We start from the raw sequence: 13,680 nt of genomic DNA, 5'->3' as shown, positions 1-13,680 counted from the left end.
ATAATATTGTCATGTCTCGTCCAGTGTCAAGTTTCTGTGTTTAGTTGGTTTTCTGTTAATTTTTCCCATTTCCTGTTTTATTTTGAAGGTTCTGTTCTCCCTTGTGTTGTCTTGTTTTACTTCCTGTTGTATATTTTCCCGTCTTTGTGATTATCTGCTCCACCCTGATGTCTTTCACCAGTTCCCCAGCCTTGTGTCATCTGTCCCTTGTTACGGTTTTTCAGTTGTGTTCTGTGCTGTCTTGTCTTTAAATGTATTCCTCCCTGGTTCCCTGTGATTTTGTTTCCTGCCTAACATTTCATGGTATAGTATGCCCTCATACTATATTATGTCATAAAAAGTTATAAAAAGGCATAAAAAAAATATTAGTGTAGTATGCCATAAAAAGTCATAAAACAAATCATAGTACAGTATGTCATAAAAAGTCATTAAAAGTCATAGTATAGTATACCATAAAAAGTCTTAAAAAGTCATAGTATATCTCATAAAAATGTCATAAAAAGTCATTAAAAACTCAATTGTATAGTATGTCTTAAAAAGTACTAAAAAGTCATAGTATAGTATGTCATATAAGTTTCAACGAACTAAAACTGAAATGATTTACGTTCAGTTATTTAACCTGGCAATATAGTTTCAGTTTAGTTTCAGTTTTTATTTAGTTTGTTTACTAAAAATAATTTTACAGCTTATTTTTGTTTGGTTTTAATAACCTTGATAGTATGCCATAGAGTCATAAAAAGTCATAGTAGCCTATAATATGTCATAAGAAGTAATAAAAAGGTATAGTATGTCATAAAAATTCATAAAAAGTAATAGTAAAGTATGTCATAAAAAATGTAATAAAAAGTCATAGTTTAGTGTGTCATAAACAATGTCATAAAAAAGTAATAAACTAGTATTGTGTCAAATTATTCCAAGGGAATGAGGGGGTCTCAGGTATATTCTTTATCTTGTAAGGGGGTCCATGGCTGAAAAAAGATTGAGAACCTGTATATGACTCCCTAAATCAATTATTGGGTACTTTAACAAAAGTAAATAGTTTGTCTGTCAAAATAAATACTTTTACAATGTTTTCTTAGTTCGTAAAAAACTAACAACCGGGTTCATTCTCTGCCTTTGGATGCTACTATGAACTATTATTAGAAGGGTGACGCCCCAACGCTTGGAGCTGAGGTGTCACATCCCACTTCTTTCCCAGGTCCTTGTTATGAGCAAAAGGTCATTTTGGAGGAAGACAACCCAAAGGAGGCACTATGATGGGCAGCATCGAGGGACTTGAGAGGTTTGACAGTCCTGGTAAAGGCCGAGGTCTCCGCGTTACCAGACCCTTTAAAGTTGGAGAGTTGCTGTTTTCCAGCCCAGCGTATTCTTTTGTGCTGTCACTATCAGAGAGAGGCTGCTACTGCGAGTTCTGCTTTACCAGGCAAGTAAAGGGTTATTTTTATCACTGTGTGCTGAGACAACATATTTCATTTTCTTTTTGAGCGTTACTTGAGAGTTCATAAAGAGTTGTATCTGTCTGTTTCACAACCTTTGAGATGATACCTGATATAATTTGGCTGCATATCCTGCAACACCCCATTGCATATGATTCACACACACACACACACACACACACACACACACACACACATATATATACACACACACACACACACACACACACACACACAGCACCATTTAGGCACTTTGGGCACTTTGTCATGAATATGCCACTCAATAAAATCTATTTTGGTTATCTGGTTCATGTATATCCTGTTCCACGTTTAACCTCTGTGACCCACTGTGAAAGTATTTGAATGGTGAACCTGAGCAAAAGATTTAGTGACCTGAGTTACTGAGACCATGATTACATAATACAGTGTATTTCAATATCTCAAGATATTACAATATCACTGGTCATCTATTTTGCAGACATACAATTTAATTATGTATTTAAATCAGTTTATAGAGTACTCACATAGTCAGGTAATCATAAATGCATAAATTCATATACTGTATTTTCCTGAGATAATTTCAAAATGACACACAGCTATGTCATTGGTTTACTCATAAATGACGTTTATTCGTTCATTCAGCTCTTGATTGTGCTTGGCTGCATGTGTCCATATAATCTAATCTAATGGTTCTGTAAGGTTCATTGTGGATTTACACTGAAGGTACTGTAATGTGTCTTCTTTCAATAAATGATGCTGCTGTGTTGCTTTATTAAACTTTTTTTTAACTGAAAAGTTGCACAAGTCTAATTATGTGCACAGTTTAAATTCTGTGCAGTGACATGTTTTATATTGTCCAGTGTTGATCTTCAATTTTCAGGTGACAAAAAGAAGAATTTTTAAAAGCATAATTTCTTTTTTTCTGTTGTAAACCTATGTAACCCTACCTCTTACCTTAGCCTTGCCCCAATCCAAATGTAGTTGAGATCCTGAGACAGCCATTTAATTCAATTTGCTGTAAGTTAGAAAAAGTGCAAAGGGAGCCAGGAGACTAGAGGATATTTGCAGATACAGTTATAGACAACCCATTGTTTTATCATAGAGGATCAATGATGTTTGATAGAGCTCACTTTAATTGGCCACTGTGTGTAGACTGCAGTCTCTTTTTGGTTGAACCAATCACCAGTGTGAAACTCTGGGTTACACTTGCACTTTACATCAGGTAGTGTGTTCCCAGCCTGTCATGTTCATTCACCACTAAGCAGTTTGTTGGACTTGGTCTGACTACCGACCGAAGTGTCTAAAAAATTAAATGGGTGGACTTTTGGACCGCTTTATTTTTCAAAGTGATAGAGAGACAGCTGGTCTGTTTTAAGGTCAGCTCTATTAATACCACAGAATGTTAGTTAAAGCTCTTCGTTGCTATCAGTTACGACAGGCCACTAGCAACTGCTGGTTCTTGTCTCAGAACCATGGAGCAATGTCTCAAGCCATGTTTAAATGTCCATACAAACACTTACACACTGAAGCACCTCGATCCTCACATACAGATTAATTCACAACACTAAAGTGTGATATCTACACACCAATCTTTTGGATGCAGGTTGATATCCACTGAGCTGTGATGTTTAAATCTGGGAAAGTAAATTATATGCGGATGTGTGAGAATCTTTCAGGAACGTTTTAATCGTATGCTGTTTGCTATCCATAATAGACCCTGTATTTTTGTCATTTATAGGAAAGAGGGCTTGGCAAGATGTGGGAAGTGCAAGAAAGCCTTCTACTGCGGTGTGAAATGCCAGGTAGTAAACAGTTGGGGGAGGGACATAATGACTCTGTAATGTAATGATTCCTGTGTACAATAATGGACCCTATATTGTAGCTCAGGGCTCCAAACAATTACTGTGTATTTCCTTCACAACATCTACTGTATGTTGCACAATCACAAGCAGATTAACTCAGGAATGATATTTGCTTGTGCACAAATGTCATCGCTGAATTCCTGTCACTCTAATAATGTGAGTAAGAGATGACCTAAAATAGTCCCTGTAGAGAGGATGAACCCTTTTGTTTTAGCTGACAATATGTCCTGTCCTCTGATGCCACTCTCAAGTCAAACTTAACATTTTTGTGACTCGTGACACCCCTTGTAAAGACTTTCTTTTTTCTTTTCTTTTTTACATTCTTCCCATTTTTCAATGATTTTGTTTCCTGGTGTGTTAAGAGCATAGGGACCAAACAGTCAATTAATGGGTCAGTTTGCATTTAAGGGATGAGGGTAACATTCAGAATAACACAGTGTGGAGTCACCTCCCATCATTCTGCTTAATGTTTCAGCCGGTAGTGTAGCTCAGGGGCCATAAATGCCAACTGTTAGGCCTTTTGTTGTGGTGCGACCTAAACTGTAAATAGTTGGCTCGACCGCATATGTTTACAATTGAATTGGCTTTAAACTACAGGACTACTCTTTTGTGTGCAGTTACAATATTGATGTGTGTTATGTAGAAAGGGGACTGGGCCATGCACAAGCTGGAGTGCTCTGCAATGACTGCATTCGGAGAGAACTGGTGCCCGTCAGAGACGTCCCGCCTGGTGGCCCGGATCCTCGCCAAGAAGGTTGGCAAGAATTTGATAAAAGACACCACGTCCTTTTGGAGTGTTTTCTGGCACATACTGTGGTTCATTGAGGTAATTTCTGTTAATAGTGTCTGTTTTCCACAGAAAATGCAGAAAGAAAGATGTGCTTCTGAGAGGATCTTGCTCATAGAAGAGATCCAATCACGTGAGTAAATGCTCCTTTAACGCGCATGCATGATTGTGTTTGTGATTAGCTCTTTGGGGACAACCCTTATAAACCCACCTGGAAAGTGTCAGATTTAGTATGAAGTGTTCAGAGACTCTGAGTTTGTACTTCAGTCCTAAGTGTCCCTAGAGATCTCTCTTTAAAAAAGCACAACCCATTCAGATTAGATTGAGAGAAACACTAAAGGCCACCTCTATATATATCCTACAGATGTGGGTCCAATGGCCATTAGACAACGTAACAAGTGTAACAACTTGAATGGAAAAGCAGGAACACTTTAGACTAACACACAGTGCTGCTGACTGCATGAGTGTCTGTAAATGTTGTTGGATCGAGTTCATTGTATTAAAAAAATTCATAATTGAGGTTCAGTTCAAAATCATTAAAAAGTATATTAACTAATATTTCCTGATGGTAAAGAATATTGCATGTATAAATATATACAGTACATGGTGTATGTGGCATCAAAAACAAAGTCTAGGCTGTTGGGAAGCCACCAATTTTTCACATAAGTCTGTTTACACCTGCTGGGGAGTGCTACAGCATATGTGAAAAAAGTTTTATAAAACATTTTGTGGCTCCAGAAGGAGCTGTGCGAAATCTGATAAAAGTGATGTCACTTGAGTCAGCATCAGTTAGGGCTGTTTTTTAAACGGGACACATACACGTGTCTCCTGGGTGAAAGCCCTGTGTTTGTTTGACCCATCCACCTCTTTTCCCATCCTTAACGGACTTTCTCCTGCATGTCTTAATCATGTTTCATGACTTCCAGCTTTGCTCCCGTGATAACTACTATGGCCACTAGAGGGTACCACCGCCTAACAATTAATGTAAATATGGTAATTGCTGTTTGTACAAATTACCTATGGGGTCGTTTTTCAAGGCAATTATAGTCTAAAATAAATTCTGCTAATACGTATGCATACTACTCTGGGTAAATACATGTTTAAAAAAAATATACGTTTCATCAATCAAAATGTCTATCCCTATTCCTGTAACAGACGTGGAGGATGTAGACAATGAGAAAAGAGAGATGACTGAGTCAGATATTGCCGGACTGCATCGCTTTTTCTCCAAACATTTGGAGTTGCCCGACCATAAAGACCTTCTTACACTCTTCTCCCAGGTACCACACACACAGACACACACAAAAATGACTGGTGATAATAATATCTATAGAATCTTACTCTTTCATTGCTGTCCTTATCAAGGAAGCATAGAAAGAAGAAATATATATATATATAAATCATTTGATGTTTTGGTCACATGTATTTGCATGGTTTTCTTTCTCTTCCCTTTGTCATTTATTCAATAGGTTGCCTGTAATGGTTTCACTATAGAGGATGATGAACTGTCCCACATGGGTACTGCAGTCTATCCAGAGTAAGAAGGAAAACTCACATGCACAATGCTCACATTTTCATTCTGTACTGTATATTAGACAGTATTTTCCTTTCATTTGTGTTTCTAAATGTCTATTCTCTCAATGGCTTCTATGGATATGTGTTAGTTCCTTGATTTTATTTTTTGGCATTGGCCATGCATGCTGAATGCTACAATTAGCAGTATTTGTTCATGTTTTAAAGGTCAGTATCTGGATCAACATGTAACAGATATCCAAGGAGGCCAGATTGTTGCTTCCTAGCAAGAACATTTTTCTTCTCCTGTTGGTCATTTGGTAGTACACTCGGCTCCCTGCTGTGGCTGAGGCTGTTAAGTTTTCAAATTTGCCCTCTCAGCTCCATTTTAAGCTATTTCCAGCTGGTTTCCAGGTGATAGCAAGGTCGCTAACATATGTCAGGGACACCTCTCTGTAAGAGCAGTTGTAGCATAGTTTTGTTACTACCACTTCCACAAATGTTAGTTATTACTGTTGTATCATTAATAATAACAAGTTGGCTCTTTTGTCGCTGCTCCTATGTCATCAAATGTAAGAAAGTAGAGAGCTGGATTTTTATTCTAATTCTTTCCCTGTGTGTCTGTCTCTCCAAAGTGTGGCACTGATAAACCACAGCTGTCTTCCCAGTGTCATAGTCACATATAAGGGGACGTCTGCTGAGGTTCGAGCAGTGAAGAACATGAATCCTGGAGATGAAGTGAGGAGAAGGGACAGCTGCCATTAGAGGGGGTTGGGTTCATGTTTTCAAGTGTGTGTGAATGGAGAAGGGAGCCAAGCTTATTACGATTGTGTGTGTGAAACGTGTCTTGCTGTTAGCTCGATTCTATTTGGTGGATCAGCCTGCACTAAATTGCTTTTAAACTACTAAAGAACTTTAAATGACACAATACTTCATTTTCATCTTCCAGTGATATATAGGAATTGTTCAACTTTGAATGATGTGTAAGCCAGTCATTTTTTTTAAATTGTGCTTTCTGCCTTCACTTTAAAGGAAAAGTTAAACATTTTTGCAATGCGCTTATTAGCTTTCCTACCAAGAGTTGGAGAAGATTTATATAACTGTCTTGCCAGAGAGTGGTATCAATCTTCTCATCTAACTCTCGACAAGAAAGCAAATAGCCATATTTCCCAATTTTTCAAACGGTTCCTCTAAATCTTGAAACAAACTTGATAGGTTGTGGTTCTCCGGTCTCTTTCTCAACACAGGAAGTTTTGGATTCAAATATAATACGGATGAGATAATAGCTTACAAATGGAGGAGACTTGTGATATTGTGAGATTGAAAGTCTGCCATGAGCAGAGCGTGACATCACTGCAACAAAAGTGTGTCAAGCCAACGCTGTAGAAGAAGAAGAAGAAGGTGTGTGGTTTGAAGGGGGGATGCAGCAGCTGATTAAAGGGTTATTTTTAGACTAACCTTGTAACCTGAAGAAAAATGCTGAGAAAAGTGTTATTTCCACTTCTAGGTGCTCATCAGCTACATAGACCTCCTCTATCCAACAGACGACCGTAACAACAGGCTGAGAGAGTTCTATTACTTCACCTGTCAATGCCAGGAATGCAAAACCAAGTCCAGTGTAAGACACCACAGGAAGTGCTGAGTGAAAAAAATACTTAATCATACAACTGCCATTGCAACTCACGTGTAAAATTTAGAAACAAAACTGCATGGTTTGGTTGACTATCGTGCTCGGTGTCCTGTCTTCCTCCAGGACAAGGCAAAGTTGAAAGTGCGTAAGCAGAGTGACCCCATCGAGCAAGAGGTCATCAGCAACATGGTGCGCTATGCCAGGAAAACCATCAGAGAGTTCCGGGCCCTCAAACACATAAAAAATATCCTTTAATGTCACTAAATTACACCGTCTCTTGTGTTGTACAATTCGTTTGCACTTTAGTTTCATTTACTGCTGCACCTGCAGGTTCGTTCAGTGCTTATTAAGCTTTCTTATGCAGATATTATGCTTTAGCAAAGTAGCTTTCAAAACTCTAAACCATCTGTTTATATGTTCAGAGGCCCTTTGAAATCTCAGTTAAAACTTGATGCAGCCCTTGACTCTGTGGCACCCCCTAGTGAGTTGCTGGAGATGTGTGAACAGAGCCTGGATGAGATGGGTGCTGTCTTTGATGACACCAACGTCTACATGCTTCACATGATGTACCAGGCCATGGGGGTTTGTCTCTACATGCAAGATCCAGACGGAGCTATCAGATACGGCGAAAAGATCATCAAACCTTACAGGTGATGACAAACAGTGAACAGTCTGAAAAGTTCTAAAGGTGATAAAAAAAGAGTAATCATCAATATGTATGATCTCTTTCCAATGCAGCAAGCTGTATCCACCCTACTCTTTGAATGTGTCCTCCATGTACCTCAAGTTGGGCAGACTGTACATGGGGCTGGAGAGGTACTCAGTGGGCGTCGGCGCTCTCAAGAAGGTAACATGACCTGCTGAGCTTTTACATCAGACTTTCATACTCAAAAACAGCAGCTATAAAACACTTTTAACCAAGTAAACAAAGTAAATGCTTTTATGATAAACTTGAACAAAAATCATTAGGCCTGGGTATCATTTTAAAACTATATTAGTTTATGTATCAAGTACCTTACTTAGAGGAATATACCTAGAAATCATTAACATATTTTTATGCTGTACAATTATATATGTTTGTTTGTACACAGGCAATGGCCATAATGGAAGTGGCTCATGGGAGGGATCACTTCTACTTGACAGAGTTGCGCAAAGAGATGACACGAAAATGACGAGAAAGGAAAGAAATGATGTTGAACACAGCTGATCCGAAGTGACTGCAAACACTCCTTTGATTAGGAGCTTTACAGAACTGAAGAAACATTCTACTCTTTTTGGTACTGGAGCAAAGATAGAGAGCATTCATGTTTTTTATGCAAAGTTTTGTGCAACAAAAATATTTTTGGATATTAAACTTTTTACAACAGTGTTATGTATGCAAGAATCTATTAGTTTGTTGGATGCAGGATACTTTTGTACCAAGCATGCATTTAACGTTCAGTTATAGGCAAATGTGAAAGTCTGACATTGTAAAACGTGCTTTTTACTCATGTTGACCATAAGGTGTTTAATAATTATTTTCCAAATTGTTAATGATTTTGTGTTTGTTTTTGCTTGTGACTGACACGTCAGCTGGGCCCTGTCATTTATCGGAGAGGAGTTGTTTACATATGAGTGTAAAAACAAAATCCCTCTCAGCCAATCAGGACAGCTGCCTCACCACAAGGGGCCTATTAAAGCTGCAGAATGGGCCTGAGTCACAATGGCGAGCTGGGATAGAGCACCGTCAGGGGCGTCGGACTGGGGTGAAAAAGTACTCAGGGCCCTTTCTACAGGGCCCAGAATTTTGTGCTATGCCCCTGAGCACCGTGTTTGCACTAGATCTTTGTGTGAGTGCGCTAATTAATGTCTCAAGTATTGAGAGAGAACCCCTTTCCAACACATTATTATTAGCTAACGGAAATTATTACAAAATTCCCAAATAAATGAATTTGTGGCAACAGTCTTAAAGAAAATAAGGCTTTATTGCATAATAAGCAAGTATAACATATCTGGGGAGAGAAAAACAAAAGACTTGATGCACTGAAAACACATATACAAAATATATGTACACATACTCTGAAAAGGTATTCGGTATTTTTGCCAAAAAAAAAATTAAGGGGAAAAATTAAATATAAACAAACAGTGGAATGCTGTGTGAGGAAATACTGTCACAAAGAGAACAGAAGTGCAACAAAACACTTAAATGTCAAGAGAGCATAAAGCTTATACTTATTTGAGAATATATACATTGAAATATAAAAATGCATGCATAGTTTATTATGTTGCGGTATTTTTAGGGTACCAAGTCAAAAAAAAGAAACTATATAAAGAATTTGTAGAAATCTTTTCTCACATGCCCATTCTGTACAAAGTTACTTTGGACATGGCTGGCTTTGCATCATGATTCAGAAAAATAAAAAAGAATATTTCACGTAACATGCACAGTAAAAGGAAATTCTTCAGAGTGTAATTTTATAAACAGGATCCAGGAACATGGCAACATAATAATCAATTGGGTTTGGATCAGATTAGTACTAACGGCTGCCTTTTTTTTGGTCCAAAGTCACTTCTTACTATTATCCTTCAAAAATAAACCAATACATCAGTATTTTCCTACTGCCAAATCTTTACCTGAGAGTTTGGTAAATGATTTGAAATGTTAAAGTTGTTCTCATAACAAAACGCAAACTATTAAATACTGATTCAAAGATTTAATCTTTGAAGGTAAAAAAGGAATTTAGTGTACCAAACCCATCCAGAACCCTAAAACAAGGAAAGGGATGTCAGCTTCCCCTCATTTCATGTTTCAATAAGGCACAATGATACATTGTATACAGTATTTTCTGTATAAGGACACAATTCTCTATTTACAGCAAACTGTAAAATTATATTTATAAATGACCTCTAATTCATCAGACAAAAACTTTTTAGACTTTAGAAATGTTTTTAGGTAAGAAATGTGTTACGACATTTGAACGCAAGGAGCAGTGATTCAAGAAACAATCAACTGTTAAAATGCACTGTGTGTGTGCTTGTGGGGGAGGATCTTAATAGAAATGTATCAAGGAAAATGTCAGCGATCCTTTTGACATTGACAGGAAAGCTTTCTGAAAAATATAGTAAAAATTAAAAGTGACAGGGCAAGGATCAACATGCTTGTCAATGCTCCATTCAATTGCAAAGGTGGCCACAATCTTAGAAGAAATAAATAAAAACATTTGTTACAATGTTGAAGTAAATATTTGCTGTCAATACTTTACAAATAAAGGGAACATTTTATTATTTTAACAGTGATTTAAAAATACTTTTGTTTGGCAAACTCTTTCAGAGTATAGAAAATAGTCATAATACTGCTGCCATCTACTGTTCGTGCAGCATAGTGCCAGCTCTAATAATGGCTAAATAATAAATGAGAAATGTAGCAGGCAGGCAATCTATCCAAACTGAAACTGAGATTTTAATTCTCAAGATATTTGTTAAGAAATCTCTAGCAGACACGGGGCATATAGACATGCATTGGGAAAAAACACAAACATGCATTCTCCGCACAGGACCATGTCCAAGAATTAAACCCAGGGGAAAAAACAACTACACTGATTAGGAGAAATGGTTGTCAATTTCTATACAGGCCTACAAAAATCCTTTCCTCCCTTGAGGTGAGTTTGTATGAAAATCCACCAGAATTTCCATAAACTGCCACAAAGAAAACGGATCTCTGTATCTGCTTCCAACTAGCTATCAGTCATACTGTGTCTTTTCCACAGTCCTCATGCTTATTTGAAGTACCATTGTTGTGCCATTCTGCCACGCCATGTAAGGTCAAAGGACAGGACCCCAGGCTCAGATGAGGCGGGAGTTCTTGAGGAACTGAATGAGGACCTGGTAGACAAACTTGTACTGGGAAATGGTCTGCACCATCAGCATCCTCTGCTGCCTCAGCCCTGACAACATGGTGGGAACCTCCACAGGCTGAAGGGAAGAAAAGAAGAGACAGACAAAACACGGTGATTGAGAAGAAATAAAAAAGTGAGAGAAAAGAGAGACAATCATTTAGGGGTATAAACTGTAAAATGGACTCAGTATGTGTGCAGTAACAAGGCTACATGTATGTCAATTACAGAACCCACCGGCTATCGGTCTGACGATTTGATGACCTCTGATCAAGCCTCTGGGGGCAACGGCCAATATTTCTGGGGTTACGGTGTAGCATTACCTTGCAGAGCAATTGGAGTCTCGCGATATCACGTGATCTGCGAGATCGCAGAGATGCGAGACCAATCAGTGTCCCGCGAGGAGCAACTGGCAGCTACGTGCGTGGTTTAGGTTTGTGTGACAACACGGAGAGGCGACCGTTTGTTCAAAACAACAATGGCGGCTCCTAAAAAGATTAGTGTAGATGCTACACTAGCATCAGTTATATCAGAACTGGAGAATATTTATTTATTGAAAAAAGAGCAAAGAACGGCACTGAAGGCTTTTCTAAATGGAAAAGATGTTTTCACTCTTCTCCCAATTGGCTTCGGCGAGAGTTTGATAGACAGGTGGTTCATCCAATCACCTGCCAGGTATTGCTTGAAAGTGCCCGCCATTTTCCAAAAAGTTTCTAATTCTTCTCGGATGGTTCTGTGTAACAAACCATCTGGCGCACCAGGTTGGGTGTTGCCAGCAAATATCCAGATAATGGATATCCGGGCCAAGATTTCCTCTTCTGTGCACCAGGTCCGATTAGCAACTCGATATGCCCGAATGGAGTTAGAGTTGAAAGACGATGTCTCTATTAAACAGATATCTGCATATGAATGCAGATAAATATTTTTTTAAAAAGGTATTTAAAAGCTAAATCAGTATCAGACGATAGCTTATGGGTTCCGAGATTGCATATCGGCCAATGACGTCCGCCTCTTTTCCTCTTTACATTGACTGTTTACCTGCATGCAACCAAAGCCTGCTCAAACGTGATTGGTCAATACTACTGGGACTACAAACGGAAACCAGAACACATTAACCTCCCTCCTCTCCTGTATGTATTTGCATTGTCTCACTACAGAGGATTTACTGAGTATAATAACGGGATAATACCTGGTCTGCATACCTGGATGAGAAGGTGTATATAGTGTTTTACAAATGTGCTGCATCTTTTAAACAACTCTGCTTCCAATGTGTTCTCAAGTTTTCAAGTCGCATGATTTGCATCCTCATAGGAAACCTCTTGATTTACAAAAAGACCAATGTGTATGTTTTTCATCCAAAATATTAAGCTGTCAGTCAATCCATGAGATACTTGTTACACATACAGTATATATTGTCAAAGAAAAGCTGTGATCCTAAAAATGACAAAACATTACAGCCCAATCAGACTCTTTGCAACCCTGTCACTTCACAGTCCACCCACCTCATTGTGCTCCAGGCAGCTGATCATGAGCTCAGTGAGGATGACCACTCCAGTGCGACCCACCCCGGCACTACAGTGAACCACCACAGGTGGATTGAGGCTCTTTGAGGTGTCCAGCATGGAGTTGGTGTGTCTCCTTACAGACTGGATCTCCTCAAGGTAGGCTGCAGGAAAGAAGAAGAAGACAAATGTAAGATGTAGGCAATGTGTCTGCCAGGTTGAAGAGAGAATTTGTTGAATGTGAAACTGCTTTTGTTGCTCACTTGTTGTATAATGACATATTTTCAGAGCATGTGGCTTCTTTAAAAGGAATGGCAATTACACACTTTCTTTCTTGAATAACAATACCTTTCTCATATCTGTCAGATAAATATGAAGCTAGAGCCAGCAGAAGTTTAGCTTATCTTAGCTTAGGTTAAAGATCGGAAGCAGGGGAAACAGCTAGCATGACTCTATCCAAAAGGATAAAACCACAAATTATTGTTTTTTTTATGGATTAAACAACCAAGAAAAAAACATGTTATCCTTTAGAGGTGCTGGTAGGTTTTGCTTTTTTTAACATTGAAGAAAGACTTTTCCCCGTGCTCACAGTTTTTATGCTAGGCTAAGCTAACGGCCTCCTGGCTCTAGCTTCACCACAGCCGTGAGTGGGATATCTTGACTAACTCTCTGAAAGAAAGTGAATGAGCATATTTCACAAAATGTCAAACTATTGCTTTAATTAGACATTAAATAATGAAAGCATGGAGATTGTTTCATCACTTCCTGTTATGTCTTGAAATCCATACAAACAATGATGATTATGATGACACTCACAGAGGAATCCCTGGACATATTCGGGACAGCCCTGCTGCCAGTCAGTGTACTGAAGGTGCCAGACCGTCCTCTCCTGGCCAGACAGAAGGTGTTTGACCTTTAACCCTGTGGTGGCGTAGCAGCCTGAGTCGGTGCGGAATTTTGTGGTCACCTTGAACTTGCCGTGAGTGGCTGAGTTGTGTTTGGATCCCAGTTTAGGCCAGTAGCGGTGACTCTTGGATCTGCCACCCTCCTGGATGAAAAAGAGGGTGAAGATGGGAGGA

At 38.7% G+C, this 13,680-nt stretch overlaps 2 protein-coding genes across 2 annotated transcripts in view; one reads left to right on the top strand and one right to left on the bottom strand.

The window, feature by feature from the left end:
- Window positions 1–1,175: 1,175 nt before the first annotated feature.
- Window positions 1,176–8,966, top strand: smyd2b (SET and MYND domain containing 2b). Its single transcript, XM_031321777.2, has 12 exons — window positions 1,176–1,423; window positions 3,175–3,238; window positions 3,942–4,052; window positions 4,158–4,218; window positions 5,241–5,365; window positions 5,555–5,622; window positions 6,233–6,335; window positions 7,105–7,215; window positions 7,351–7,471; window positions 7,703–7,877; window positions 7,966–8,074; window positions 8,319–8,966. The coding sequence occupies exons 1-12, from the start codon at window positions 1,254–1,256 to the stop codon at window positions 8,397–8,399; spliced, it is 1,299 nt and encodes a 432-aa protein (XP_031177637.1). The 5' UTR covers window positions 1,176–1,253; the 3' UTR covers window positions 8,400–8,966.
- A 206-nt stretch (window positions 8,967–9,172) lies between these two features.
- LOC116066036 (tyrosine-protein phosphatase non-receptor type 14) overlaps window positions 9,173–13,680 on the bottom strand; it is a 40,958-nt gene continuing 36,450 nt past the window's right edge. Inside the window, exons 18-20 of the mRNA XM_031321776.2 lie at window positions 13,418–13,649; window positions 12,602–12,765; window positions 9,173–11,178 (exon numbers count right to left, since the gene is read on the bottom strand). Coding sequence (XP_031177636.1) covers window positions 11,050–11,178; window positions 12,602–12,765; window positions 13,418–13,649 — 525 coding nt within the window. The 3' untranslated portion in view covers window positions 9,173–11,049. The remainder of the gene's footprint in view (window positions 11,179–12,601; window positions 12,766–13,417; window positions 13,650–13,680) is intronic.

This window comes from Sander lucioperca, chromosome 19, assembly GCF_008315115.2.
Source record: "Sander lucioperca isolate FBNREF2018 chromosome 19, SLUC_FBN_1.2, whole genome shotgun sequence".
Lineage (NCBI taxonomy): Eukaryota > Metazoa > Chordata > Actinopteri > Perciformes > Percidae > Sander > Sander lucioperca.
This window is presented reverse-complemented; position numbering and strand designations above follow the sequence as displayed.

Bases quoted from the DNA above. Each gene is read 5' to 3' on its own strand.
- smyd2b (XM_031321777.2), top strand. From the start codon at position 1,254: ATGATGGGCAGCATCGAGGGACTTGAGAGGTTTGACAGTCCTGGTAAA. The intron at 3,239-3,941 runs GTAGTAAACAGT...TGTGTTATGTAG, and splicing joins ACTGCGGTGTGAAATGCCAG to AAAGGGGACTGGGCCATGCA. The intron at 4,053-4,157 runs GTTGGCAAGAAT...TGTTTTCCACAG, and splicing joins CCCGGATCCTCGCCAAGAAG to AAAATGCAGAAAGAAAGATG.